The following is a 27,554-nucleotide window of genomic DNA, read 5'->3' on the forward strand; positions in this document are numbered from 1 at the left end:
GTTGAAGCATTATCTATTACGCAGTCTGTTTCAAGTTACTCTAAATACAGAGAAGAAATTAAAACAGACAACCCAGTTGCTAAGAACCATCATTGCCAGCCTGTAAACCTTGCGCAACTGTCCACCGGGATGTCCCAGCCCAACCACACCCCTCATTCCCCCGTTTGATCCAGTCCCGCCTTCCGTTCACCCCCATTGGTTGGAGTGCTACCCAAGCCCTCAGTCCTCCAAGACCGCCCCTAGGTCCTCCAGCACCGCCTCCTAAGGTCATCCAGCCCCGCCCCTCAATAACTTGTATTATGTGGAAGAATGGGCCCTCCCGCCGCGCCTCCTGCCTTTCTATTGGTCTAGGGTCAACGTCAATCACCCGTGCCCCATCGCGCACGAGCTGGAGCATGCGGAGTATCCGGAGCGCGGTCTGAGTCGGACGGAGCCGTTTACTTCAGGTGAGATTTTTCACGGCGGAGCGGAAAGGCAGTCGTGGAGCCGGTGGGGTGGGTGGCTGGTTTCAGAGTCACAGCGGGAAGACATTGAACGCCTAACGAAAACTACTCGCCAGGTTGCTGGCTCTGGCGATATGTGGTCAGTCTTTTTCCTTCTCAGGCCCGGGCTAACGGTGTTGGCGGTGTCCCAGCGGCGGGAATCGCATGCGCATTGCTCCCATGGTTTGGAGGACCTGCCACCACCGTTCAGACCTCCAGCCCCGCCTCCCTCTCCCCATTCAGCAGCAAGTTCACGGAGCAAAGGAATGCGGTGGATGGGCTGGAAAATACGGAAAACAGTATGTCATGTTAATAGATGTTTCTCACACTGGAGGGATAGAAGTGGTGAACAAAAACAGAAGCTGCTGGAAAAGCTCAGCAGGTCTGGCAGCCTCTGTGAAGAAAAAGATCAGAGTTAACATTTTGGGTCCAGTGACCCTTCCTCAGAACTGAATGAAATTGGTGCTATTTCCATGGTCACTGTTGGGACCATTGACCTTCTCAACGTAGAGAAATGATGTGGGCCTGAACCTGTGGCACAAAAGATCATAATCTTCAGAGATTTAAACAAAGGAGTGTTCTTGCTCGGTGTGAACACAGAAATTAGTGAAAGAGGCAGGGAGATAACAGTAAAATTTACAGAACAAATAATATGTGATACATTCTGTAAGTTTTAGATATAATTTAATATACATTTTGCAAAAAATGTAAAAATTAGTGAAGGTTTTGAAATTATCATAGACTCCGTACAGTGTGGAAACAGGCACTTTGGCCCAACAAGATCACACCGACCCTTGGAGCATCCCACCCAGACCCATCCCCCTATAACCCACACACCCCTGAACACTACGGGCAATTTAACATGGCCAATCCACCTAGCCTGTGCATCTTTGAACTGTGGGAGGAAACCCACGCAGACACGGGAGGAATGTGCAAACTCCGCACAGACAGTCGCCCGAGGCTGGAATTGAACCCAGGTCCCTGGCGCTGTGAGGCTATAGTGCTAACCACTGAGCCACCATGCTTTCTGAACAAGACTTTCCAAGGCTCGTCACTCACTTCACCCAGAAGAAGACTAGATTTGAACTCGGATCCTAGAGTTCAGAAACCAGCATGCTCACCATTATGCCATTGTACCCAGAGCTCTGAGTTTATTAATTGGCAGGTTTAGTGTCCAGGATCAGCACCTTTAACACCTGAGAAACAGCTGAGCAGATGCTCTGTTCCCTACTGTCTGTTACCATATTTTATCTGAAGAACGGTCACGGGAAATATTAACTCTGCTTTCTCTCCACATATATTGTTAGACCTGCTGAGTTTTTCCAGAAATTCATGTTTTTGTTTCCTCTCTTCCAACTGATCTGCAGCTACCATCAGTTACCCAGGCTCCACTATTAGCTGGAGAATGTGCTGTGCTATTGTTGAATTACCCAGCACTTCATTGGGATTTCAACCCAGCGAGTAGAGAAAGTGTGTGGGATGGAGGTTTACAGTTTAGGAGGAACAAGAGACGAAAATATTCCATAGAGTCTGAAATTACTGTATTTGTTTCTAATTCCTCTGTTTTCTGTTGGTGAACAGTTTTGTCATCACGTGATGCAGGGGATTAGAGGAGGAGAGCGTACAACAGGAAATTCAAACCAAACATCAAGTCAAGATATGACACAGTCACTCTATTCATCTGCAGCTGAACATCATTAGCCTCCGAATGTGGAAGGATTTCTGCTTGAGGGGAATGGTTTCAATCATCTCTGGTTGGGTCAGCACAGAGAGAGAGAGAGAGAGAGACACAAGCACACATGAGGGTTCCAGTACACTTTAACCAATTTCACAGACTGATAAACATCTGACCATTTCTAGTGGAAATGGTATGTGTGTTCTCTGTGTGGATGAGGATTCAACCGATTGTCCAACTTGGGAAGACACAAGGATACTGGCACAATGAAGAAACCATGGAAATGTGGGGAGTGTGGGAAGGGATTCAGATTCCCGTCCTGGCTGGAAACTCATCAACGCACTCACACTGGGGCTGACACCATTGAGAAACCATGGAAATGTGGCGACTGTGGGAAGGGATTCAATTACCCATCCCAGCTGGAAATTCATCGGCGCCGACACACAGGAGAGAGGCCGTTATCATGTTCAAAGTGTGGAAAGGGATTCATTGATTTATCCAGCTTACAAATACACCAGAGAACTCACACTGGTGAGAAACCACTTATCTGTTCCAAGTGTGGGAAAGGATTTGCTCATTTATCTAGTTTACATGTTCACCAGAGAATTCATACCGGGGAGAAACCATTCATCTGCTCGGAGTGTGGGAAGGGATTTGCTCAGTCATCCAACCTGTATAAACACCGAAGAACTCATACAGGGGAGAAACCATTCACCTGCTCTGACTGTGGCCGGGGATTCACTCAGTTATCCAGCTTACAGAAACACCAGAGAATTCACACTGGGGAGAAACCATTCACCTGCCCTGAGTGTGGGAAGAGATTCACTCAGTTATCCAGCTTGCATTCACACCAGAAAACGCACACTCGTGAGAAACTGTTCACTTGCTCCAAGTGTGGGAAGGGTTTCACTCAGTCATCTGCCCTGCTGACGCATGAGAGAGTTCACACTCACGAGAGACCTTTTCAATGTCCAGATTGCGGGAAGTGCTATAAGAGTTCAGGGGAACTGATGTCCCACCAAATTCTTCACACTGATGAGAGACCATTTAGGTGCTCTCACTGCGGAACTGGGTTCAGGCGATCAACTCACCTCACTGTACACCAACGTATTCATACAGGGGAGAGGCCGTTTACCTGCTCCAGGTGTGGGAAGGGATTCACTCAGTCATCTGCTCTGTTGAGGCACAAGCAAGTTCATGAATGACTGCAGGGTTGGACATTGAATTTATTGCTGCTGTTAATCACATCCAGGACTAAACACAGATGTAATATTAGGTTGGGGAAGAAATGTCTCCCAGCAGCGCTCTCCCATGGTTAACAGCTTCTAGACATCGAACACAACCTCCTTTGCAACAGGGTTTAGAATTAGCAAGAACAACAGTGATGTTGGAAATGTTCAATCAGAGGTTGGGGTCAAACTGTGTCCCTGATTGAAAGTGAAGTGGCAGGTTTAAGTTTGCAGTCTGAAAATGACTGATCATTATCATCCAAGAATTAAAAATATTTGTTGGTCATGCCTGATTCTCCCAATGTAAGGTGATAACCGTGACAATTACAATTTAAGAAGTATCTTAAAGGATGAGCAGGGCTTTAGGGAGGGAATTCCAGAGCTTGGAGTCTTTGCAGCTCTGAAAGCAGGGCCAATACTTATGGAGTGATTTAGGTGGTAGGTAGGAAAGGGTCTGACTGGGAGGAGTGCACAAGGTTGAGAGGGTCGTAGGCTAGGAAAGTTCTGGAGACTTCCTGTCATGGAGAGAGTGGCTGTCTCCATGAGCTTCGAGCACCACTCTCAAATGCAGGATATGTCTATTGCCTTATACAGAATGACGGATGTGTTGTATCTGTGCGCTTACAAGGTGTCCCTGATCTCCAACAAACTGGTCTGCAGTAGAGTGGGAGCTATGATGTGACGCTGGTCCAGGAGATGGATGATGGAGAATGGAGACAGGGTAGTGGGGTCTCAATTCAAAGCTCTTCTCATCCCTCAACCCCCAGGCAGCACCCACTGCACTGTCTCAAAATTCTACCCCACTACTCAGAGCCTGGCAGGTACAAGTGGAACAATTTTTATGAGACCCTCAGGGGCTCTGAAACTCTGGAGAATGGAGACTAAAAGTATTTGAGCGGCCTGTCTCTACCTCTGCTGAAACCACAAAGAATGTAGAAGTGGCAGGAAGGGTATGGGCTGGAAATTGCATTTGATCAAGAGTTTGGACATTAGGGTTCAACAAAACATCATGTTTCCTTTCCGAGATGGACGAGTTGGAATCAGTTTCAGCTCTTGTCCATTCTCTTACTTTCACTTTCACTTTTGCTGGTCTCATGCTATAATGCTCCTATTGTTTTATCATTTGTTTGGATGTGTTCTAGCACATCTGTGGTACAGGTAGAACTTGAACAGGGGTTTTTGTTAGACAGAGACAACCGGTGATAGTTTAACCTGAAAGACACCATGTGGCAGGTGAAGAAAGACATTGAGCAGGAGGATCCTTCATGGTAACCTAAGCTGATGCGGGAATTGAACCCATGCTGATGGGTGTACCTCTGTATTGCAATCCCGCTGCTCGGACAGCTGAGCTAACCAGTCTCACTAGGGAAATACCTCTGCACAACGAGACTCTTCAAGATTGCTGGAAAATTATTAGGTCACTAACAGGTTGATTATCAATACTCAATTATTCTGTGCTGACTTCTAAGTTAATTCGAAAATTGCCTTTGCATTTTGGAGTGGATAAACAGTAGGGCACGGCAGGGAAAATATGTCAAGGTAGGGATATCCTGGGAGATTCGGTTTTCAGAAGGTTACTGTTGCTAATAGCTACAAAAACATTGAAACTGTTTATGAGACCGAATACAGGGTTATCGGTGAAATAAATTACAACAGGACATAGCAATGTCGATGTGAATTGAACATAGGAAAATGATGATTATTTGGAACAGCGTAAGATTCAATGAGGTGAACTGTGACCAAGCTCAGGGATAGTTTAATTGGTTAACGTGCCTTTACTAGCTTAGATCCTAAGCTCTGAAATTTCCTCCCTATTTCATTTTCCTCCTTTCAAACCTCTTGGTTGAGGATTTTGGTCATCTTGGGACATTTTATGATGTGAAAAGCTATGTTTGCTGTATTTGATTTTTTGTAGTTCAGTCAAACCACAAATATAGTTTGGGCACAGCTTGTATCATAATTAATGGAGGTCTGAACATTGAGCGAGTGAGTCTGTTTAAATGTAATCCAGACAGACACAGCTTGTGTCACAGTTCACTGAGATCTGATCACCATGCGGGTGGGTGAATCTGTAGAAATGTAACTCAGACATAACTTGTATTATAGTCCATGGCATCATTAAACAGCATAGAAGAGGCTCTTCACTCCATTGAGTATATGCTGACCTGTCAGCACCAGCTCTACTTTCCGGCTTTTGGTCCATAGCCTTGAATGTTATGACATTTTAAATGCTCGTTCACGTACTTTTTAATGCTTGTGTGGTTTCCCGCCTCTACTCTCTTCACAAGTAGCACGTTCCAGATGCCCACCACTCTCTGGATGAAATTATTCCTCAGGTCCCCTTTAAACCTCCTGTCCTTCACATTAAAATTGTGCTCCCTTGCTGTTGACCTGCTCCAAGGAGAACAGCTGCTTCGTAGCCACCCTATCCATGTCACTCGTTTTCTTAACCCCCGAGCACATCTGCTTTAAAGAAAACAAGAGGCCGATCCAGCTTCTCTTCATCATTAAAATGTTCCAATCCAGTCAGTATCTTGGTGAATTTCCTCTTCAGTTAGACCTGATCTCTGAGCGAGTGTGTCAGCATAAATGTACCTCAGCTATAGCATAAACTGTGTCGATCTCAGTGAGATCCAATCATTGACGCATGAGTCTGTGTAAGCATAACTCAGATAACCACAGATTAGTAGAACAGATTTGAGAGAAAGAAGAGCTGAACTAACCACTATACTTTCTGTTCTCCAAATTCAGGAAAAGGTGATTCTTTCCAAATGTTCAACATTGTGAACAAGTGCAATGAAAGATGATTTATTCTTGTGAGTGTTATTTGGTAGAGTTGGAGTTGTGGGTCTACAGCTGGCAATCGGTAACATTTGTGACGTTATTCTCTAGTCTCATTTCTGTTTCATTTCTAATCTTCAAGTATACCTTGTTGTAATCCCACTGATGTTATTACCAGACAAGCCAGATGCCAGTTTGAAATCTGGCTTGGTAGATTGTTTCATTTTAGTTTTAATGATGTTGTCTGTCATTGAAACACAAGCGCATAATGTGGGAAATTTGGTTTTAATGATAAATTAGAAGTTTTTAAGCAAAAGAAATAAATAAAAATTAAAAAAGAATAAACAAGACTACTTGCCTATAAAACAAACATAAAGGCATTCAGACACACGGTAACATCATCACGAAAGCACTCCTTTAAAAATCTCCATATTCTTCTGCACACTACCCAAAAGCATCCTCATACAGTACTCACATTGAAGAAAATTGCTTACCCTAACACAGCTCCAGATTTGATTTAACTGTGAATTCCACTCTCAGTTCAGAAATTCAGTTTGGCCACTTATGGAGCTCTTATACATCTGATCTTAGACATTCTCAGCTTCAAATAACCTCTTCAGGTTTTATTCAAACATTCTGTCTGGTCCAGAGGTATTACTGATATCCTTACTTTAAAGTAATCTAATTTTTTCCTGTCTTCCCCCTTTCTCAGGAATGCTGCTTTACCAGACATCTTTTTGCAGACCTTTGCAAAACTGCCCCAAACAGAAACCAAAACTAAACCACTCTTCAGCTGTGTGTTTTGTTTTAAGTTTTTAAACAAAAAAAGTTCAGAAACTTCTATCAGAAAGCTTAAGCTATGACTCATTGTACATTGCTTCGTCATAACCGTTCTGACTCTAAACAAAAACAATAAATAAAAGACTACCTCTTTCAAATTATTTTTAATGTCCATCACCAAGGATACAGAACTACAAGTTAGTCAATAAACCTTTCAGGCACACAGAAAAACCCATATGTTGCTAAAACAAAATTTAAAAACCAAACAGATGCTATTAGAATATGTGTGTATATATATCATCACACACCCCACATTACAACCTGTATTGATTTCTTACTTTATAAATACTGATTTCAAACAAAATGATTGTACTTCAAGTTAAAACTAATGAATTGTAAGCATTCAGTATTAGTAATCATAAACTTCAGTTCTGTTTCCCACAATTTCTTTGTGTACATGATATCTACAGCAGTTTTTTGACTGATTACTTTACCCTCCCATACCCAAAACATTTTAAAGTTGTTGAGGTCTCCAGCCCTTCGGCCTATTAAGTCTGCAACAGTCAAAAAAAACTAACTATTCTAGTCCCATTTTCCAGCACTTGACCCATAACCTTGTAGACCATGGTATTTGCAAATGTATGTTTAAATATACCTTTTAAACGTTATGAGACACTCACAGGCAGTGAGTTCAAGTCCCATCACCATTTCGGTGAAATAAAATTTTCCTCAAAGTTAATCTTTAAAAGGGACTATCTCAACTGTAATGACCCTGATGGCCCTTAAGGTACATTCCTGGACAACTAATGAGTTGTTCATGGGGTGATCAGTGAAATGGAGTTTGATAGTTGACAGTGGGACGCCATTGGTGTCCTCTGGGGTTGGGAGAGTGCTGTACTCTGGGAAGTGTAGCAAACACCCAGCTGCAAATAGTTCATATTGGGAGCAATGACACAGGCAGCAACAACAATTTAGGGACCCAGGTGCAGATTAAAAAGCAGGACTTCAAAGGTTGTAAATACTGGATTACTTTTGGTGCCACGTGATTGTGAGTAAAGCAATAGCTGATAGAACAGATGAACAAGTGGCTTAAGTGTTGGAGCGGGAGGGCGGTCTTTCGATTCCTGGATCACTGGGTTCATCCCTGTGGAAGGTCAGACCTGTAAAAGTTTGGGTTGTACTCAAATTGACATGGTACCAACATGTTTGCAGTGAGATTTGCGAGTGCTGCTGGTGGGGGGTTAAACTAATTTGGCAGTGGGGTGTGACATGGAGTGGAGGCACGGTAGGGATATCACACAGACAAGTATAAAAGAAGAACCAAGTCAGTTTAGAAGGCAGTGTGAATATAGTCAAGTTAAGCAAAAAGGAGCTTGGCAAGGCTGGATGGCATTTACTTTAATGCAAGGAGTCTTATGAGTCAAGCAGGTTAGCTGAGGATATTGATTTGACGCATGAGCGTGTGATATCTTTTGCTATCCCAGAGACATTGTTTGAGGGAGGGACGTGACTGGCAGTTCAATATTCCAGAATATAGAATCTTTCAGCAAGATAGACATGTAAAAGTGGTGGTGTCACAATATTGATGGAGTCACTTACTGCTGTAAGGAGGGAGGATATCTTTGAACATTCATTAAATGAGGTCATATAGGTAGAACCTAATGACAAAGTGTGTTGGCTGGGGTAACAGTCACTTCGCTCGGAGTAGACGATAGATCCCCAAACAGTGAAGGAGCAATAGAAAGATAGATATGTAGGCAAATCTCAGAGCTGTATAAAAACTGTAGGGTAATAATTGAAAGGGTTTACAACCTTCCCAATATTAACTGGGTGGAATAACGTGTGAAAGGCTTAGAGGGGCAGAATTTTTACAATGTGTCCAAGAGAGCTTTTTAATTCGGCACGTATAAATTGGTAGAGGAGGGTGGGTGATGCTGGACCTAATTTCAGGAAACAAAGCTGGGTATGCGGTAGATGTGGCAGTGGGAGAACATTCTGGTGACTAAAACCACAAATCAGTAACATTTAAAGACATTGTGGATAAGGGCAAAGGTGGATTGGAAATAAACATTGTGAATTGGGAGTAAGATATGACAGGATCTGACCAAAGCTACTTGCAGGAAAATCCACATCAGAGCAATGGGAGACATTCTAAAGGTAATAGTGAAAGTCTAGTGTCAACATGTCTCTGTAAAGGTGAAGAGTGGGAATGACAAGTGCAGAGAAACCTAGATGTCAAGGAATGCACAGGATTGGCTAAGGAAACAAGGAATATGTGGTGGACAGTACAGGCCCTAGAAAGTACAGGGGTTGCTTTAAAAAGAAATTAGGTGATTGAAGAGGGAATTGGAAAAACAATGGGAGATAATATTAATGAAACTATAAAGGCAATTTATAAATGTATTATGGGCAAGAAAATACCCAGGTAAAGATAAGGCCCGATGAGTGACCAAGATGGTAACTGTGTGAAGCCAGAACACTCAGCTGAGGTTTAAATGTGTGCTTTGCATTTGTATTCATGCAGAGCAGGATGACATAGCTGTATAAATCAGGGAGAGGAACTATGACAGAGACGAATTGTTGGAGAAACTCAACAGGCCTGACAGTGCCTGTGAAGAGAAAACTGAGTTAACGTTTTGAATCTGGTAACCCTTCTTCAGAACATGTCTCTGTTTTCTCTTCTTAGGTGCAGCCCAACCTGCTAAGTTTCTCCAGCAATTCTTGTTTCTGTTTCCAATCTTCAGCAACTGCAGTTTTTTGTTTTATTACAGAGGAACTGTGATTATACTTGAAGTAATTCGCATTGAAAGAGAAGCGGTGTTAGCAATGTCAGCAGGCTTGGAAGTATATAAATTGCCCCCAGACTAAGGTGAGAGAGATCCTCTCTGATCACAGAAGGGGTGCCAGAGGACTGGGACAGCTAATGTGGTACCAGTATTCAAGAAGGATTGTGGGGATAAATCAGGAAACTACAGGTCAATGAGTTTTGCATTTGCGGTAGGGAAATTATTTGAAAACATTCTGAAGGATGGAATTAATCTCCACCTGAAGAAGCAATGATTAATCAAGGACAGTCAGTAAGGGGGAGATCATGTCTAACAAATTTAATTTGATTTTTTTCAAGGACATGACCAGGTCTGTAAATAAGGTTAGTGGAGTTGAAATAATTTAAATGGACTTCAGTGAGGCTTTTGTCAAGGTCTTATATGGAAATCTGTTTAAAAAGCTAAGAGCCCATGGGATGCAGGCCAAATGGGCAAATTGGATCAAAATTTTGCTTAGTGGGAGGGTGATGGTTGAAGGGTGTTTTGTGACTGGAAGCCTGTGTCCAGTTGTGTACCACGCTGTTCAGTGCTGGGGCCCATGCTATTCGTTCTGCACATTAATGTTCTAGAAGGGCCTCAGTTGGTTGGATGGCTGGTTTGCAATGCAGAGTGATGCCGACAATGTGGATTCAATACCACCCAGGTGAGAGAGATTCTCTCTGATCACAGGAGGGGTGCCAGAGGGCTGGAAGACAGCTAATGTGGTACCAGTATTCAAGAAGGGTGGTAGGGATAAACCAGGAAACTACTGGTCAATGAGTTTAGCATTTGTGGTATGGAAATTATTAGGAAAAAAATTCTGAGAGATGGAATTACTTTCCACTGTCTCTCTTGTTCTCTTATGCTCTCTCTCTCCCCCCAACCCCCCCACCCCCCTCCTAAGGAGACAGCAGCCCTGTGGTCCTCTTCGACTATGGTATCTTTACCTTCAACAATCTGGACACGAACGTAGAAGGTGTGACCCATAAGTTCACAGAAGGCGACAGTGAGAAGCGACTGAGGAAGATTTTGGGAGAAGTTGGCTCACTCGCCTCCACTGAGAAGGAATCCGCGGAAGAATCTTCAGAGGAGCTCCTTGTGACATCACAAAGTTCAAAAGTGACATGCTGCACAGGAGGGCTCCTGATCAGTGGGTACTAATCAGGTGACTTCTTCATTTTACCCCCCCCCCACCCATGTTCATTTTCTAAAACTTATTTCATAACCTTACCATTACAGAAATTTGACTGTAGTGCAGGTTATAGTACTTTGACTGTTGTTTGGAGGATAATATATTTAGTTAGCCTCTTGGTTTGGTATGTAATGACTGTAATTTAAGTAACTGAATACTATTTATTTGTTTATTCACTTATTTTTGTAATCCAGCAGTCACTAAAAGATTTGAAATAGCAGTTAGTGGAGTGCATCCGTTGTAAGTCATGGGAAATCTGGGACAGTTTGAACATCCCTGAAAACTACGTCTGGAAGTAGTGTATCCACTTGCAGCTGCTTTAACACAACATAGACCAGATGAAGAAGCATTTGGACACACCTGGGTGTTTGCAGTTGGCAGAAAACATTGTAGGAGCTTCAGGGACATGAAGGCACCAAAGGTTGAGAGGCAGATAGAGGGGTGACTGCCAGGAAGGGCAGGCAGGCAGTCAGTGCAGGAGAGCCATGTGGCTATTCTCATCTCAAATAAGTATATTGGACACTGTTGTGAGGTGGCCTATCCAGGGGATGGCAACAGCAGTAGCCAGAATGGAGGCACTACAGCTGGCTCTGCTGTACAGCAGGAAGGGTTAAAGTGCAGGCAAGCAATGGTGTTCAGGCACTCTACAGTCAGGGGCAAAGGTGTTTCCGTAGCTGCCAGCAAGTCTCCAGGATGGTGTGTGCCTCCCTGTTGCCTGTATCCAAATGTCTCCAAGTGGGCAGAGGACATTCTGAAAGAGGGTGGTGAACAGCTAGAGGCTGTGGTCCATGTTAGAGCTAATGACATAGGCAGGAAGGGTGATGAAGTCCTGCAAAAGGAATTTATGGAGTTAGGCAGAACATTGAAATGCAATACCTTTAGGGTTCAAATCTCGGGATTACTTCCCATGTCATGTGCTAGCGAGGCCATAAATAGGAAGATAGTACGACTGAATATGTTGTGAAAGAGCTGATGTAGGAGGGATCCAGATGTCTTGATCATTGGGATCTCTTCCAGGTGGAACCTGTACAAAAAGGAAGGGATTGTCCCTAAATGGAAGGGCACCAATAGCCTTGCGTGAGTTCAGCTTGTGTCACTTGAGAGGGTTTAAACTAGTAGGGCAAGAGGGTGGGAGCCGGAGCAATAGGTCAGCATTTGAGGAGAAAGTAAGGTTTAATAGGATGAACAAGCTTAATGAATAAGGCCGGACTATAAAGTGTGAGGGCAAAATAATAAAATAACGCTGAAGGACAGGATAGAGTGTACAGCCAAAGCTAGAGTTCTTTATCCAAATGCACAGAGTGTAAGGAACAAATTAAATAAACCGCAGACACAGATACAAATTGGAAGCTATGATATTAGTAGCCATTATGAAAACATGGCTGGAGAATGGTCAGGACTGGGTACTAAACATACCAGGTTATAAGGTTTCCAGGAGAGGTGGAGAAAATGGCAGAGGGGGTGGAGTAGAATTCTCAGTTAGGAACAGAATTACTTCTATGGTGAGGGAGGGTGTAATGAGGGAAAAACACCTAGTGGAAACATTATGGGTGGAACTGAGGATCCGTAAAGAAATCTAGAACTGCAATACGTGCCATATACAGACTGTCTGGTAGCAGCTTATAAGTTCCAAGAAGAGGTCACCCAACCCAAAATGTTAATTGATTTCTCTCCACAGATGCTATCAGATCTGCTGAGCCTTTCCTGCAATTTTTTTGTTTCTGATTTACAGCATCTGCAGTTCTTTCAGATTTTATTTAGCAGCTTATAAGTGCTAGATTGCATAAATGCTGAAATTAGACAACTCTGTAGCAAAGGCAGATATCATTATTGAAGGATTTTAGTTTTAACATAGACTGGGAGGGACAGACAAGCACCTGCCAGAAAGGTTGAGAATTTCTCGAGTGTGTCCAGATTAGTCTGCTATGGCAATACGTCTTGGATGTGACAAGAGGACAAGCAATACTGGCTCTAGTAATGAGCAGTAAGCCCGATTTAATTAGTGACCTAGTTGTTCATGAGTATTTGTCAAATAGGAACATGATAAAGTTTCATGTCGCAAAAGTAGGATATCAGACTTTTGGATTTACGTAAGGTAAACTTTAATGGAATGAGGCAAAGGCTATCTACTGTAAGTGGGGAAGCTTTGCTGATAGGTCAAAAAACTGAGGAATAGTGGAGAATGATCAAAGAAACATGTAATGCTGTTCAGAAGCGGTTTGTAACCATAAGAAGGAAAAACCCATCTCGCAAATCAAACAGCCATGGAGGAAAGGGACAGAATAAAACTTAAAAGAAATGGCGTTTAAAAACACAAAGTTCAGTACATAATCCCACAGAATGTGTCAAGTACAAAGACAAGCGAAGGGCGACAAAGTAGCTGAAAAGGATTATGAAAGGAAATCACCAGGGACATAAAAGACAATGAGATGAGATCTTGTGATTATATAAAAAGAAAGTGGTTGCCTAAGAGTAGTATTGGCCCAATGAAGGCTGAGATTGAGGATATTGTCAATGACCAAGGAGAACTGGTAGATATTGACTTTGCTTCTGTATTCACTGTGGAAAAGAACAATAGTTTGCTGGAAATCCCAAAGAAATTAAGAGAATCAGTGACAGGGTCTAAATAAAATTATCTTAAATAAATAGCCAATGAGAAATTAATGGAACTGAAGATTGACAAATACCCAGGACCTGATGGTTTCCTTCCACGGATATTAGAGGAGGTAGCAGAGTGCATTACTGGTGCTCTAACATGTAATGTGCTCAGAGCTCCTTGGATTCCAGACTCGTACCTCTGGATTGGAAATTTGCTCATGTCTTCACTCTTTAAGAAGGGTGACAGAGGGAAACCAGAGAATTATAGACCAGACAGCCTAACACCTGTGGTGGGGAATTCTTGGAGTCTACAGTCAAGGTTAGGGTAAAAGCTCGCCTCAGAAAATTTAATTTAATCAGGGAGAGTTAGCATGGATTCATGAGGGATAGGCCACCCTGACAAACCTCACAGCTTTTGTTTTTAAAAGAGCTGTTAAAAGGGAGGCAATGGTCTAGTGGCATTATTGCCAGACTGTGAATCCAGAGATCCAGGTAATGTTCTGGAGACCTGGGTTTGAATCCCACCATGGCAGACGATGGAATTTGAATTCAATAAATGTCTGGAATTAAGAGTCTAGTGATGACCATGAATCCGTTGTTGATTGTCAGCAAAACCCATCTGGTTCACTAATGTACTTTAGGGAAGGAAACTGCCATCCTTACCTGGTCTGTCCTGTATCTGACTCCAGAGCCACAGCAATGTGGTTGACTCATAACTACCCTGTGGGCAATAAATGCTGGCCTAGACAGTGATTCCCTCATAACCTGAATGAATAAAGAAAACAAAGGGTGGTCAACAGAGTTAAGTTGAAGGATGTTGTTTACGTAGACTTCAAAACTGTTTTTTTTTGATGAAGTACCACGCAAGAGACTGTTAGCAAACATGGAAACCCATGAAATTGAGGTCAAATAGTGACAAGAAAATGAAATTAGTTGAGTGGCGGGAAACAGAGAGTTGGTATAGTGAGGAAGTCCTGAAATTGCTAGGGCATGAATAATGGTGTCCTGCAGGATCTGTGTCGGAATCTCCGTTATTCACGATGTTCATTAATGACTTGGATAATGGTATAGAATGTCAAATATCCAAATTTGCTGACAACACTAACTTGGGTGGCATTGTTGGCAGTGTTAATGACAGCACTAAATTACAACAGGATAGATTGATAGATCAGGTGAATTGGCAAAGCTCTGGATTTTTGTGAGCTTATCCATTTTGGACTGAAAAAGGATTGGGGTATATTTTTAGAAGGCACTAAATTAAATACAGTGCATGCCCAGCAAGATTTGGGAGTCCAGGTGCATCGATCTTTAAAATATCATGAACAAGTGCAGAAAATAGTTGAGAAAGCTGATGGAATCCTGGCCTTCGTATCTAAAGGGCAGGAGAATAGGGATGCAAACGTATGCTGAAGTGAAACCAAACCGTAGTTAGACCCCACTTGTAATACTGTGAGAAGATCTAGGCACCAACCTTAGGAAGGATCTTTTGGCCCTGGAAGGAGTTCAGTGCAGGGAGGTAGGGTGAGTGGGGCCATAACTCGGGGAGATAGTGAGGAAAGATATCAGTGTGAGACTAGTACAGTCGGAAAAGGACTAAGTCAAACAGACAGGACAGGCAAGAACAAAGTCGAGAATGAGGTAGAACTGATAAATTAAACTGCATTTATTTCAATGCAAGAGGCCTAACAGGTAAGTCAGATGAACTCAGGGCATAGTTAGGAACATGGGACAGGGATATCATAGCAATTACAGAGACTTGGCTCAGGGATGGACAGGACTAGCAGCTTACTGTTCCAGCATATAGATGCTACAGGAAGGATTGAAAGGATGGGTAAGAGAGGAGAGGGTGTGGTGTTTTGATTAGGAATAACATTACTGTACTTAAGGAGGGGGAATGTGTCCAGGGAAGTTATTTGTGTGGAACTGAGAAATAAGAAAGGGATGATCACTTTATTGAAATTGTCCTATGGATTCCCCAATAGTCAGTGGGAAATTGAGGATACAAATTTGGAAATAGATCTCAGTTATCTGCACAAATGTATTAGGGTGGTTATAGTCGGGGATTTTAATTTTCCAAACAGAGACTGGGACTATCATAGTGTTAAAGTTTGGATGGAGAGGAATTTAAGTGTGCACATGAAAATTTTCTGATTCAGAGTGTGGATGTACCTACTATAGAAGGTGCAAAACTTGACCTTCTCTTGGGAACTAAGGCAGGGCAGGTGACTGAGGTTTCAGTGGGAGAGCACATTAGGACCAGTGATCATAATTCTATTAATTTTAAAGTAGTGATGGAGAAGGATAGATCTGATCGAAGTTCTAAATTGGAGGAGGGCCAATTTTAATGGTATTAGACAAGAACTTTCAAAAGTTGATTCAGGGCAGATGTTTGCAGGTAAAGGGACAGATGGAAAATGGAAGCCTTCAAAAATGAGATAACCAGAGTCCAGAGACAGTGTGTTCCTGTTGGGGTGAACAGCAAGACTAGTAAGTGTAGGGAATGCTGGATGACTAGAGAAATTGAGGTTTTGGTCAAGAATGGGAAGGAAGCGTATGTCAGGAAAAGACAGCAGGGATTGAGCGAATCCCTAGAAGAGTATAAAGGCAGTAGGAGTACACGCGAGGGAAATCAGGAGGGCAAAAAGGTGACATGAGATAGCTTTGGCAAATTCAGTTAAGGAGAATCCCAGGGGATTCTTACATTAAAGACGAAAGAGTAACTAGGGAGAGAATAGGGCCACCTAAAGATCAGCAAAGCCGCCTATGTGTGGAACTGCAAGAGACAGGGGAAGATACTAAATGAGTATTTTGCATCCATGTTTACTGTGGAGAAGGATATGGAAGATGGAGAATGTGGGGGAAATAAATTGTGACATCTTGAAAAATGTTACAGAGGGTGTGGTGTTTTGATTAGGAATAACATTACTGTACTTAAGGAGGGGAATGTGTCCAGGGAAGTTATTTTTGTGGAACTGAGAAATAAGAAAGGGATGATCACTTTATTGAAATTGTCCTATAGATTCCTGTAGATGTTCTGGACATCTTAAAACACATGAAGGTGGATAAATCTCGGGAACCTGATCAGGTGTACCCTCGAACACTGTGGGAAGCTAGGGAAGTGATTGCTGGGCCCCTTGCTGAGATATTTATAACATCGATAACCACAGGTGAGGTGCCAGAAGACTTGGAATGGCTAAGATGGTGCCAGTATTGAAGAAGAGTGGTAAGGAAAAGCCAGGAAACTGTAAACCGTTGAGCCTGATATTGGTGGTGGGTAAGTTGTTGGAGAGAGTCCTGAGGGACAGGATTTAATGTACTTGGAAAGGCAAGGACTGTTTAGGGATAGTCAACATGGCTTTGCGTGTGGGAAATTGTGTCTCACTAACTTGTTTGAGTTTTTGAGAAGTAACAAAGAAGATTGATGAAGGCAGAGCAGTGGATGTGATCTATATGAACTTCAATAAGGTGTTCAACAAAATTCCTCATGGTAGACTGGTTTGTAAGGTTAGATCACGCGGAAGATAGAACTGGCTCGAGGGTAGAAGACAAAGGGTGGTGGTCAAGGGTTGCATTTCAGACTGGAGGCCTGGGACCAGCAGTCTGCCACAAGGATCGGTGCTGGGTAAACTGATTTTCATCATTTATATAAATTATTTGGATATGAACATAGGAGCTGTGGTTAGTAAGTTTGCAGATGACACCAAAATTGGTGGTGTCATAGACAGTAAAGAAGGTTACCTCAGAGTATGATTGGATCTTGATCAGATGGACCAATGGGCTGAGGAGTGGCATTGGAGTTTAATTTAGATAAATGTAAGGTCCTGCATTGTAGAAAAGCAAATAAGGGTAGGACTTGTACACTTAATGATAAAGTCCTGGGAAGTGTTGCTGAACAAAGAGACCTTGGAGTGCAGGTTCATAGTTCCTTGAAAGTGGAGTCATAGGTAGACAGGGTAGTGAGGAAGGCATTTGGTATGCTTGCCTTTAAGGGTCAGCGGATTGAGTATAGGAGTTGGGAGGTCATGTTGCGGCTGTGTAAGATATGGTCAGGCCATTATTGGAATACGGCATGCAGTTCTGATCTCCCTGCTGTAGGAATGCTATTGTGAAACTTTGGAGAGTCCAGAAAAGATTTACAAGGATGTCACCAGCGTTGGACAGTTAGAACTATAGGGAGAGGCTGAATAGACTGGGGCTATTTTCCATGGAGCATCAGAGGCTAAGGGATGACCTAATAGAGGTTTATACAATCATAAGGGGGTGTGGATATGGTGAATAACCAAGGTCTTTTTCTCCGGGATGGGGAAGTCCAAAACTAGAGGACAGCGGTTTATGTGAGAAGGGAAAGATTTAGAAGTGAACTAGGGGGTAACTTTTCACACACAGGGTGTTGCGTGTATGGAATGAGCTGCCAGAGGAAGTAGTGCAGGCTGGTATAATTACAACATTTACAAGGCATCTGGATAGGTATATAAATAAGAAAGGTTTTGAGGGATTATGGGCCAAATTCTGGCAAATGGGACTAGATTAATCTGGAATATCTGGTTGGCATGGATAAGTTGGACCAAAGGCTCTGTACAACTCTATAAATCTAAGGTGCTTGTTCAGAAATCTGTATGGTGAAATAGAATCGTAGAGACATACAACGCGGAATCAGACCCTTTGGTCCAACTTGTCTGTGCTGACCAGGTATCCTAAATAAATCTAGTCCCATTTGCCAGCATTTGGCCCACATCCCTCTGAACCCTTCCTATTCATGTACCCATCCAGATGCCTTTCAGATCTTGTACTTGTACCAGCCTGCACCACTTTGGGAAGTTTGGCCCAGTGAACTATGGAATGGACGGAAGCAGCAGAAACAGCTCATTAGATTGTCTCGATCCAAGTGACAAAAAGCTCTATGAGCTCCTCACACTTCTTACTGGAGGTGAGGATGGAGGAGGCAGGAAAAATGGAGAGCCCTACGACATCGAATTAAATTATCTCAATGTGTTGAATCTTTTCAATATCTCTATGTGTTTAACACAAAGCTGAGTTATTTGACTCTCATCCGAATGTGCACTCCTGTGACTGAGCTGAAGCTCATAAACATTGGTAGAAACACTCCAGTGAACATGATTCATTCCTGGTTATGATTAACAGCAAAACTCAATCACTGTAGTTACTTGTGAACTCACTGGTGTCTCGGTAGGTTAGATGAATTATGAATTCCTTCTGTCTCATTGAGCAGGTCAACAGCTTCTCCTCAGTATGAATTCATAAGTGAACAGTGAGGGTACATAACTGCCTCACCCCAGGCCCACAATGGGAGAACCTGAACGGTCTCGTCAATGTGAGCACGTTGATGGGAAATGGTTTAAAATTTCTGTGAAACTTATGGTTGAATGATTGAGTGAATCCTTTTCCCCACAGGCTGAGCAGGTGACTGACCTCTGCCTGGTATGGCGTTGCTAGTGGACAGTGAGGTCAGATGATTGCTTGAACCCTGTGCTGCAGTGAGAGCACCTGAATGGTTTCGTCACTGGTGCTATTACATCGATAGTACATCAGATTCCCTGAACTTTTAAAGTAATTCCGCATTCAGGGCATTTAAAAGGCCTCTTCACAGAGTGAACCTGCTGGTGTTCTAGCAGGTTTTAAGACTGTGTGAATCCCTTCCCACATGCAGAGCAGGTGAACAGTCATTCCTTAGTGTGACTACAGAGATGTGTTTTCAAGGCACAGAGGGAAATAAAATCCTTCCCTCAGTTCCCACATTTCTATTGTTTCTCACCAGTGTGACTTTGCTTGTGTTTCGTGAGGCCAGATGATTGGCTGAAGTGTTGTCCACACTCACAACATGTGTGCAGTTTCTCCCCAGAGTGAATGGTGCTTTCTTCTTCGATGTTCAGAGTCTTTTAGTTTTCCAAAAAGAGTTTTTAAAAAAAAAATCCGAGTGACAATCAACAAAAATACACAGCAGGTTGTGAAATTGAACCGAATGAATCTGGTACTTTGTGGTGCCAGTACGAGGAAGAAAAGTGGCCATGAAGGCACCTGGATTGTCATAAAAACCTGACTGATTCACTGATGTCCTTCAGAGAAAGGAATCTACCCGGACACACACTCATTCTGGCTTGACTGGGAGTGGGAGTTGCGATGTAATGTTTTGGCTGCATGGGAAATTGATGAGGCCACTTTTGTGCACAGTTCTGGTTGCATTGCTTTAGGAAGGATGTAATTAAATTGGAAGGGGTATGGATAGGGTTTACAAGCGTGTTGCTGGATCTGGAAGGTTTGAGTTATAGGGAGAGGCTGGAAAGGCTGGGTCTTCTTTTCCTGGAGCATAGGCAGTTGAAGGGTGACCTTTTCAGTGGTTTATAAAATAATGAAGGGTATTGACAAGGTGTATTAAATTGTCTTACAGATATTGAAAGGATTCAACATGTTAATGTGTTTAACACAAAGGTGATTTATTTGATATTATAAGGCGTCTCTTCCTGAGGGTAGGTGAGTCCAAAAACTAGAAGTGACAGGAGAAAGATTTAAAAGGTACCTGAGGGGTAACTTTTTAAACACAGAAGGTATTCGTATGTGGAATGAACTGCCACAGGAAGTGGGAGTTGCAGGTACATTTACAATATTCAAAAGACATTTGGACAGGCACATGAACAGGAAAGGTTTAGCATGCATACTGCTTCAACTCAACTAGAATCTCCCAATGCTTCCACCTTCACCATTAATTTGATTTGATTTATTGTTGTCACATGTACATAAGTACAGTGAAAAGTTTTGTTTTGCATGCAGATCATAACATACAAGGGCATACAGACCATAGGGTGTACAGAAAGAGGCATACAAAGTGAGATCAGCATTAGATTTGAAATTAGAGATGTTCATTCATCAGTCTAATAACAGCAGGGAAGAAACTGTACTTGACCCTTTTGGAGTGTCTTTCAGCTTTTGTATCTGTTGCCTGACAGGAGAGGTTGGAAGACTACACTTGGGGTGGGAGTGGTCTTTGTTGTCTGCTTTTCCTTGTTAGCAAAAAGTGTAGATGGAGTCAGTGGGTGAGAACCAACACAACCGCAGATGCTGTAAATCAGAAGTTGCTGGAAAAACTCAGCAGGTCTGGCAGCATCTATGGACAGAAATCAGACTTAACGTTTGGGTCACGTGACCCTTCCTCACAACAGTTCGACCTGAAAGGTAACTCTGATTTGTCTCCACAGATGCTGCCATACCTGCTGAGCTTTTTCAGCAATTTCTGTTTTTGTTGACAACGGATGAGAGGTGAGCTTGCATGATGATCTGGGCTGTGTTCATAACTTTCTGTAGTTTCTGAGAAAGACCAAGGAAGCATATGTATCTAAACTTCTAGGTAACATACTGCTGTGGCTTGTCTGATATCCAGTCCTTAATGAGTAGAAATGTCCTCTATTTAAAAACTGGGATGACACTCAGCACTTCACGCTCCCACTTGCTGGAAACTGAGGCCAGACCAGACTGTTCGTACAAATGGCAAATTATTTCACTGTAAGAAGAGCTTCCAATCACATAATTCCTGTCATCAACTTCAGCGATGGGAACTGAAAATTCTGAAATTTCTCAGCTGGTCTGTGGACATAAAGACAATAAATACTTTGCTTATGATCATCCATCATCAGAACCCAGGAAAAATTGAAATATCATAGGGTTTGAATAAGTGAAAGGGGTTTGTGACAGGGTGATCCGCATCAGTAACATTGCCTGACTTTGACTCAATTGAATTGTTTTTTTACATGGTCTCATCCTTTCCTCTGTTGCCTGTAGATTGGACAATGCTGACACCTTGCTATATATTTTCAGAAGGGTGCAGACCCGAAACTTCAGCTTTCCCTGCTGTGTTCATCCAACTCTACACCGTGTCATTGCAGACTCCAGCATCGGCAGTTCCTACTATCGCTGACACATTGCTAGCTGTCTTCTAAAATTTAACTCTTAAACCTTGCAATCATCTGCATCCGCGTGTGTCCTTACTTAAACAATGTCTCTTCTGCTATTGCAACTTTACTCAACGAAAAAAGTCAGAAGTCACACTACACCAGGTTATAATCCGAGATAATGGGAACTGCAGATGCTGGAGAATCCGAGATAACAAGGTGTAGAGCTGGATGAACACAGCAGGCCAAGCAGTATCTGAGAAGCACAAAAGCTGAGTTTCGGGCCTAGACCCTTCATCAGAGACTATTTATAATCAAAACAGGTTTATTTGAAATCACAAGCTTTCGGAGCCTCCTGGTTCAACAACACTTCAATCTTGTAAATTAACGTCCTTACTTTCTATTCAGTTCATGCTCTCGTCTTCTGTTTCTGTAAATTCAAAATAGTTTCCAATAGCCAGAACAGACAAACCCTTCCTGGTTCAAAAGCTGATGCTCCTTCAGATCGTGGTGCATCGAGTGCCTGTCAGACCTTGCTGTGCTGTTTGAGGTCCCCGTCTGCAGTCTCGTTCAATATACCTGTAAACGGAGTTTACAAAAAAAAACCACTCACATTCCAACGTTAACTCTGCTTTCTCCTTCACAGATGCTGCCAGACCTGCTGAGCTTTTCCAGCAGCTTTGGTTTTGTTGCTGATTTACAGCATCCGCAGTTTTTTTGGGTTTTTTTTAAAAGAGGTAAACGTTTGTCTGGTTGGAATTTGATGTGCATAAATCCTCCTCTTGGAAGCTCCGACAAAGAAATTGCAGCGTGTGCGCTTTGCTGCATATTGCCCCTATGAACATGGCGATCGGGCAGGCACCGCGCAGGATATTACCCCAACAAAGATGGCGGTACCCCTCCTGAGGCCTCCCAGGGGTTTGCGGCGAGCGCGAGACGGCGAGTTTCTAATTAAGTTCTGGAGGCCGATACAAGTGTTTATAAAAACTTAAAAGTTTCGACTGGGCTCCGCTTCTTCCACACCACGCTCTCCTCCCTTTATCACGCCCACAATATCCAATATTTATTAGTATTCATTCATTCTTCAGTCGCGGTAATTAAGGAGTGGTCACGTGTTTCCCGTCCGGTCCCAGTCCCCGGATTGGCTGGAGGACCAGTCGCGCGTATCCGGTCCTCCAAGCCCGCCCCGTCCATTTCTTATTGGCTGGAGGACGTGCCATTCAGGAGCCGCCCGCGGCACGCTCGCCCACTTTCCATTGGTCCGGACCCGCTGTCAATTACCCATTGTGACCTGGGAATGTGACACTGCAAGTGGAGAGAAGCGGCCGCGCGGAAATTGGTAGCGAGTGGACGGGCCAGGCGGCTGCGCTGGGTGGAGAGGCTTCGTGAAAAAAAAACTTTCCGTAGACCTCAAACCCCGAATGAGAGCGTACCTGCACCGGATTTCAAACGAGGTGTGCCCCCTCAGGCGGATCCAGCGTAGGGGCCCAGGGTGACGGACGTCGACCTGAGTCTGTGGGACCTGCAGGAGAGAAGGTGAATGGTTCTGATTTTGTTGATTTATCTTCAGTCTCCAGCCAAACTTGGGAGAGTTGAAATAGACACAGTAGGTCTGGCAGCACCTGTAGAGAGAGGATCAGAGTTGACATTTCCAGTCCAACGCTCAGAAAAAATGCTCAAGAAACCACCAGATGTAGGTGTAGTAACAAATTAAGACTCGAATACTGAAATAGATGGGGGGGGGTGGTGTCACGGGTTTATATTTTCGTGCAAGGACTAGGTAATTCCTGTTGACTGGGGACTTACAGCTCAGGTGAACAAATAAGGCAGAATGTTCCACGGAAAGTACAATTCTTCTGCAATTCTATCCTATACTTGCAGACGTGACCTTTGTATATTCCTTTTATAGGGAATTCGACGGGGAGCATTTACAGATTGGAAATGCAAACCAAGCACCACATCAAGGTCACCATATCCGCAATGTCATCCACTTCTGAATGTGGAAAGAGAGATGATTGTGGGAAAAGATTTCAAACATTAGTATGAGTGGAAAAGTATTGAGGTGGAAATTGACATGAATGAGACAGTTCTAACAAAATGTTTTGACCAATTACACAGCCTGAGGAAACTATTTGCAGCAGGAAAAAAAACTGTACATGTGCAGGTGAGGACTCAACTGAAATTCCCACCTGGAAAGACCCAAGGACACTAGCACCATGGAGAAACCTTGGAAATGTGATGATTGTGGGAAGGGATTTAATTATCCTTCCCAGCTGGATGTACACCGACGCAGTCACACTGGGGAGAAACCATGGAAATGTGGGGACTGTGGGAAGGGATTCAATTACCCGTCCCAGCTGGAAATTCATCAGCGCAGTCACACAGGGGAGAAACCGTGGAAATGTGGGGACTGTGGGAAGGGATTCAATTGCCCGTCCCAACTGGAAACACATCGACGCAGCCACACTGGGGAGAGACCGTTTTCCTGCTCTGAGTGTGGGAAGGGATTCACTAAATTATCCAATCTCACTGTCCACCAGCGTGTTCACACTGGGGAGAGGCCTTTCACCTGTTCTGTGTGCGGGAAGGGATTTGCGCTGTTAGCCAGCCTGCAGGGTCACCAACGCGTTCACACTGGAGAGAAGCCATTTAGCTGCACTTCCTGTGGGAAGAGTTTCAGGTATTCGTCTACGCTCATTGAACACCAGCGAGTTCACACTGGTGAGCGTCTCTTCACTTGTACCGAATGTGGGAAGGGATTTACTCAGTCGTCCACCCTACTGAGGCACCAGCAGGTTCACGTTGGGGAGAGGCCATTCACCTGCTCCGAATGCGGGAAGGGATTCACTCAGTTATCCCACCTGCTGACCCACCAGCGCATTCACACCAATGAGAAACCGTTCATCTGCACTCATTGTGGAAGGAGTTTCAGACATTCAGGCAGCCTCACTTCACACCAGCGAGTTCACACCGGGGAGAGGCCCTTCAGCTGCTCCGAGTGCGGGAAATCATTCACTGAGTTGTCCAGCCTCATTTCTCACCAGCGGCTTCACACAGGGGAGAGGCCGTTCAACTGCTCGGAGTGTGGGAGGGGATTCACTCAGTTATCCCACCTGCTGTCGCACCAGCGGGTCCACACTGGGGAAAAGCCCTTCATTTGTGCTCACTGTGGAAAGTGTTTCCGGCATTCGGGTAGCCTCACTGAACACCAGCGCTTGCACACAGGGGAGCGGTCGTTCACTCCTCACAAACGTGGGAAAGAATTTACTCAGCCGACGAACCTGTTAGCACTCCAGTGAGCACACAAGTGCTACTGTCAAGTCCTGCTGCTACTGCGACTGTAATCACATACAGGGATGAACCATGTTGATTCCTTTTGCATTGGGCAGTTTGTTTTGTGCCGATGTTAATAATCTCTATAACTGGGCTGCATTTCAACATCCTGGATCAGTTGCTGATTGTGCTTCTGAGTCTGCAGAGTCCCTCTAAGAATTGCTGTCTGTGACCTTTCCCCATAATTTGTGAGCTCACATCAGAGGTTAGTTTTGCACACTGTCATTGAGTCATTACTTCAATCTTAAACAGACTTTGCTTCAAAATCCTTCAATTTTGTGTCTAAAAGGTTCCCTTTCTCATTAGAAAGAGCTGATTGATGAATCTTTCCTGTCAATTCTTACTGACCTGCACATTCCACACAGAAGCACCTTTACTATCCAGCGTGAAGAGAGGGAATGGGAATTGTTGGGGAATTGAGAGTCTGCAAATGGTTTCCTCCCATCTCAGAAATCTCTTTGACACTGGAATAGAGACACGTGGAATCGATGTAACAGTCTGAGAAATCACTGTCTAATAAATTTGTAAAGTCTGAGGAGACTCCTGCAATATTATAGAGATAGGTCACTCTATCATATGTGTAAAGCTTCCACAGGTCTGTTATCAATGCCAGGACCTGAACAAGACATATCTGACTCTGCAATTGGATCTCATAACCTATGTGTGAATGAACTGTCCAAAGATTAAGACTGCTCCTTGAGATGCAAACCATCACTATTGGACTGGAAAGACATTCTGAATTTGATGTGAACTAGCTTTGGCCTAAATCCCACTTTCTGACTCGTGCTAAGAGACACTACCACCAGCTACAGAGACCAGCTGTCCCTCTGCATCTCTTGGATCAGTAAACTGTTCTCACCTGTTTTTCCTGCCTCTTTATCACATGCATCTTTGAAATGTTGCTTCTTAATTAACAACTTTAGAATCACGTTTCTTCATGACAATTTTTTCGGATAATCTCAGAGTCCAGGATTGAAAGCTTTACTTTCTGCAGTTCTGGTGGATATATTATACAAAAGATACAGAGGCACTGGAGAGGGAGCAGAGAAGATTTGCAATGATACCAGAAATGTGTGGTTTAGAGAGCAGTCGGGCTGAGTCTCTAATCATGAGAACAGAAGGCTGAGACGGTGACTTCATCACAGACCTTAAAAATTAGGCTGCATTTGCTGATACCCAATAGCATGTGTGTTATTCCCTACATGCTGTGAGCCTGTGTATAATTCCCTGCACACTGTGAATGTGCATGTGCAGTTGCCCGACAGCTCAGTTTCTGTCTTAAAATTATGAAAGGTTTTGATTGACTGGATACAGAGAGAATCTTTCCCATTGTGAGAAGGAGCATCAATATAAGATAATTGTCAATAAATCCAATACAGAATTCAGAGAAAAGAAAACTTCTTTTACTCAAAGTGTGGTGAGAATGTGGAACTGGCTTCTAAAACAGGGAGTGTTTAATGTAAACGATATAAATGTGTTCGCAGGGAATCTAGACAAGCAGAGGAGGGTGAAGGAAGGAGAGAGTTACAGTGACTGATTTGGATGAACGATGGGAGCCGTAAAAACAGAAATTGCTAGAAAAACTCAGCAGGTCTGTGGAGAGAAATCAGAGTTAACGTTTCAGGTCAAATGACTCTTCCTCAGTAGATGGGAGCGGGTTCATTTGGAGCCTTAACACTGACCTGGTTGTGTTAAATTTCAGTGGCATTCATCTGGTCTAATTAGCCCCTGAAGTTTCTGCTTCTATTTTTTCAGTCTCTGTCACCTCTGACACCTTATTCCTGGACTGTCTAGGCAGTAGAAATAATTGATTTTTCTTTAAACCCCGTTCCCCTGCATGTTTTTGATTCTGCTGCTACTGTAAGTCACATCCAGAACTGAACCATTCGCACAGCTGGTGTCTATGTCCACCCCTGTTTATGATTTCTGTAAGCAGGCTAATATCTTGGCATTGTTAAATAAATCAGGTTATTTCAAACACATTGTCAAGTTCTTGATTTCTTCAGCATAAGAGCAGTTGAAATTGTCTCTTTTTAAAACTGATTACTCAGTCTTAGGATAGCAAGGTGTGGAGCTGGATGAACACAGCAGGAAAGCTGACGTTTTTGGCCGAGACCATTTTTCCGTTTTGGTCTAGGCCTGAAACGTCAGCCTTCCCGCTCCTATGATGCTGCTTGGCCAGTTGTGCATCCAGCTGGAAATTGCTGGAGAACATCTGCGGGTATGCCAGCATCTGAAGAGAAAGAAGAGTTAATATTTCAAGTCCAGTGACCTTTCAGAACTAGTGTAGTTTTATATCTCTGAATAGAATCAGCGGAAAAGAAAGTGTTGCAGCACATGAAATTCAGGAAGAATGTTCTAAGTTATGAATATAAACCACATTCACGGTGCCTGAGGCCATGGGAGCAACAACTCGCTGATTTGGGGGTGTACTGGCTGACAGTAACCAGTTTCAGAATTCTCTTCATCAACCAGATCGTGGGAATGACCATATTCAGAATTTCCAATTGGAAAGACATACTGAAATTATGAGGATAAATGCTGAGAGGATGTTTCCATTCATGGGGGAGTCTAGGACCAGAAAACATAGCCTCAGAATAAAGTGGTGCTAATTCAAGACTAAGATGAGGAGAAATTTCTTCCTCAGAGGGTTGTGTGTCTTTGGAACTCCTCGCCCACTGAAAGCTGTGGGGAGCAGGGTCCTTGAATATATTAAACACTTTGATTGATTCCCATTACTGATTGAGAATCTAAGTTATGAGAAAAGGACAGGAGAGTG

At 43.4% G+C, this 27,554-nt stretch overlaps 2 protein-coding genes across 3 annotated transcripts in view; one reads left to right on the top strand and one right to left on the bottom strand.

Annotated features, from left to right (window-relative positions):
- The window catches only part of LOC125449071 (zinc finger protein 239-like), a 40,549-nt gene extending 17,995 nt beyond the window's left edge, over window positions 1-22,554 (bottom strand). Inside the window, exons 1-2 of one of the 2 annotated variants that reach the window (XM_059641766.1) lie at window positions 22,056-22,554; window positions 14,205-14,306 (exon numbers count right to left, since the gene is read on the bottom strand). The gene's annotated coding sequence lies outside the window, so the exon portion shown is untranslated. Of the gene's footprint in view, window positions 1-14,204; window positions 14,307-19,843; window positions 21,138-22,055 lie in introns of those variants that run through there. The other variant, XR_009443149.1, reaches the window with a different exon arrangement.
- Window positions 24-26,753, top strand: LOC132206783 (gastrula zinc finger protein XlCGF26.1-like). Its single transcript, XM_059641799.1, has 4 exons — window positions 24-446; window positions 2,064-3,350; window positions 23,044-23,048; window positions 23,655-26,753. The coding sequence occupies exons 2-4, from the start codon at window positions 2,424-2,426 to the stop codon at window positions 24,739-24,741; spliced, it is 2,019 nt and encodes a 672-aa protein (XP_059497782.1). The 5' UTR covers window positions 24-446; window positions 2,064-2,423; the 3' UTR covers window positions 24,742-26,753.
- The last annotated feature ends 801 nt before the right edge of the window (window positions 26,754-27,554 follow it).

This window comes from Stegostoma tigrinum, chromosome 43 (genome assembly GCF_030684315.1).
Source record: "Stegostoma tigrinum isolate sSteTig4 chromosome 43, sSteTig4.hap1, whole genome shotgun sequence".
NCBI classification, from domain to species: domain Eukaryota; kingdom Metazoa; phylum Chordata; class Chondrichthyes; order Orectolobiformes; family Stegostomatidae; genus Stegostoma; species Stegostoma tigrinum.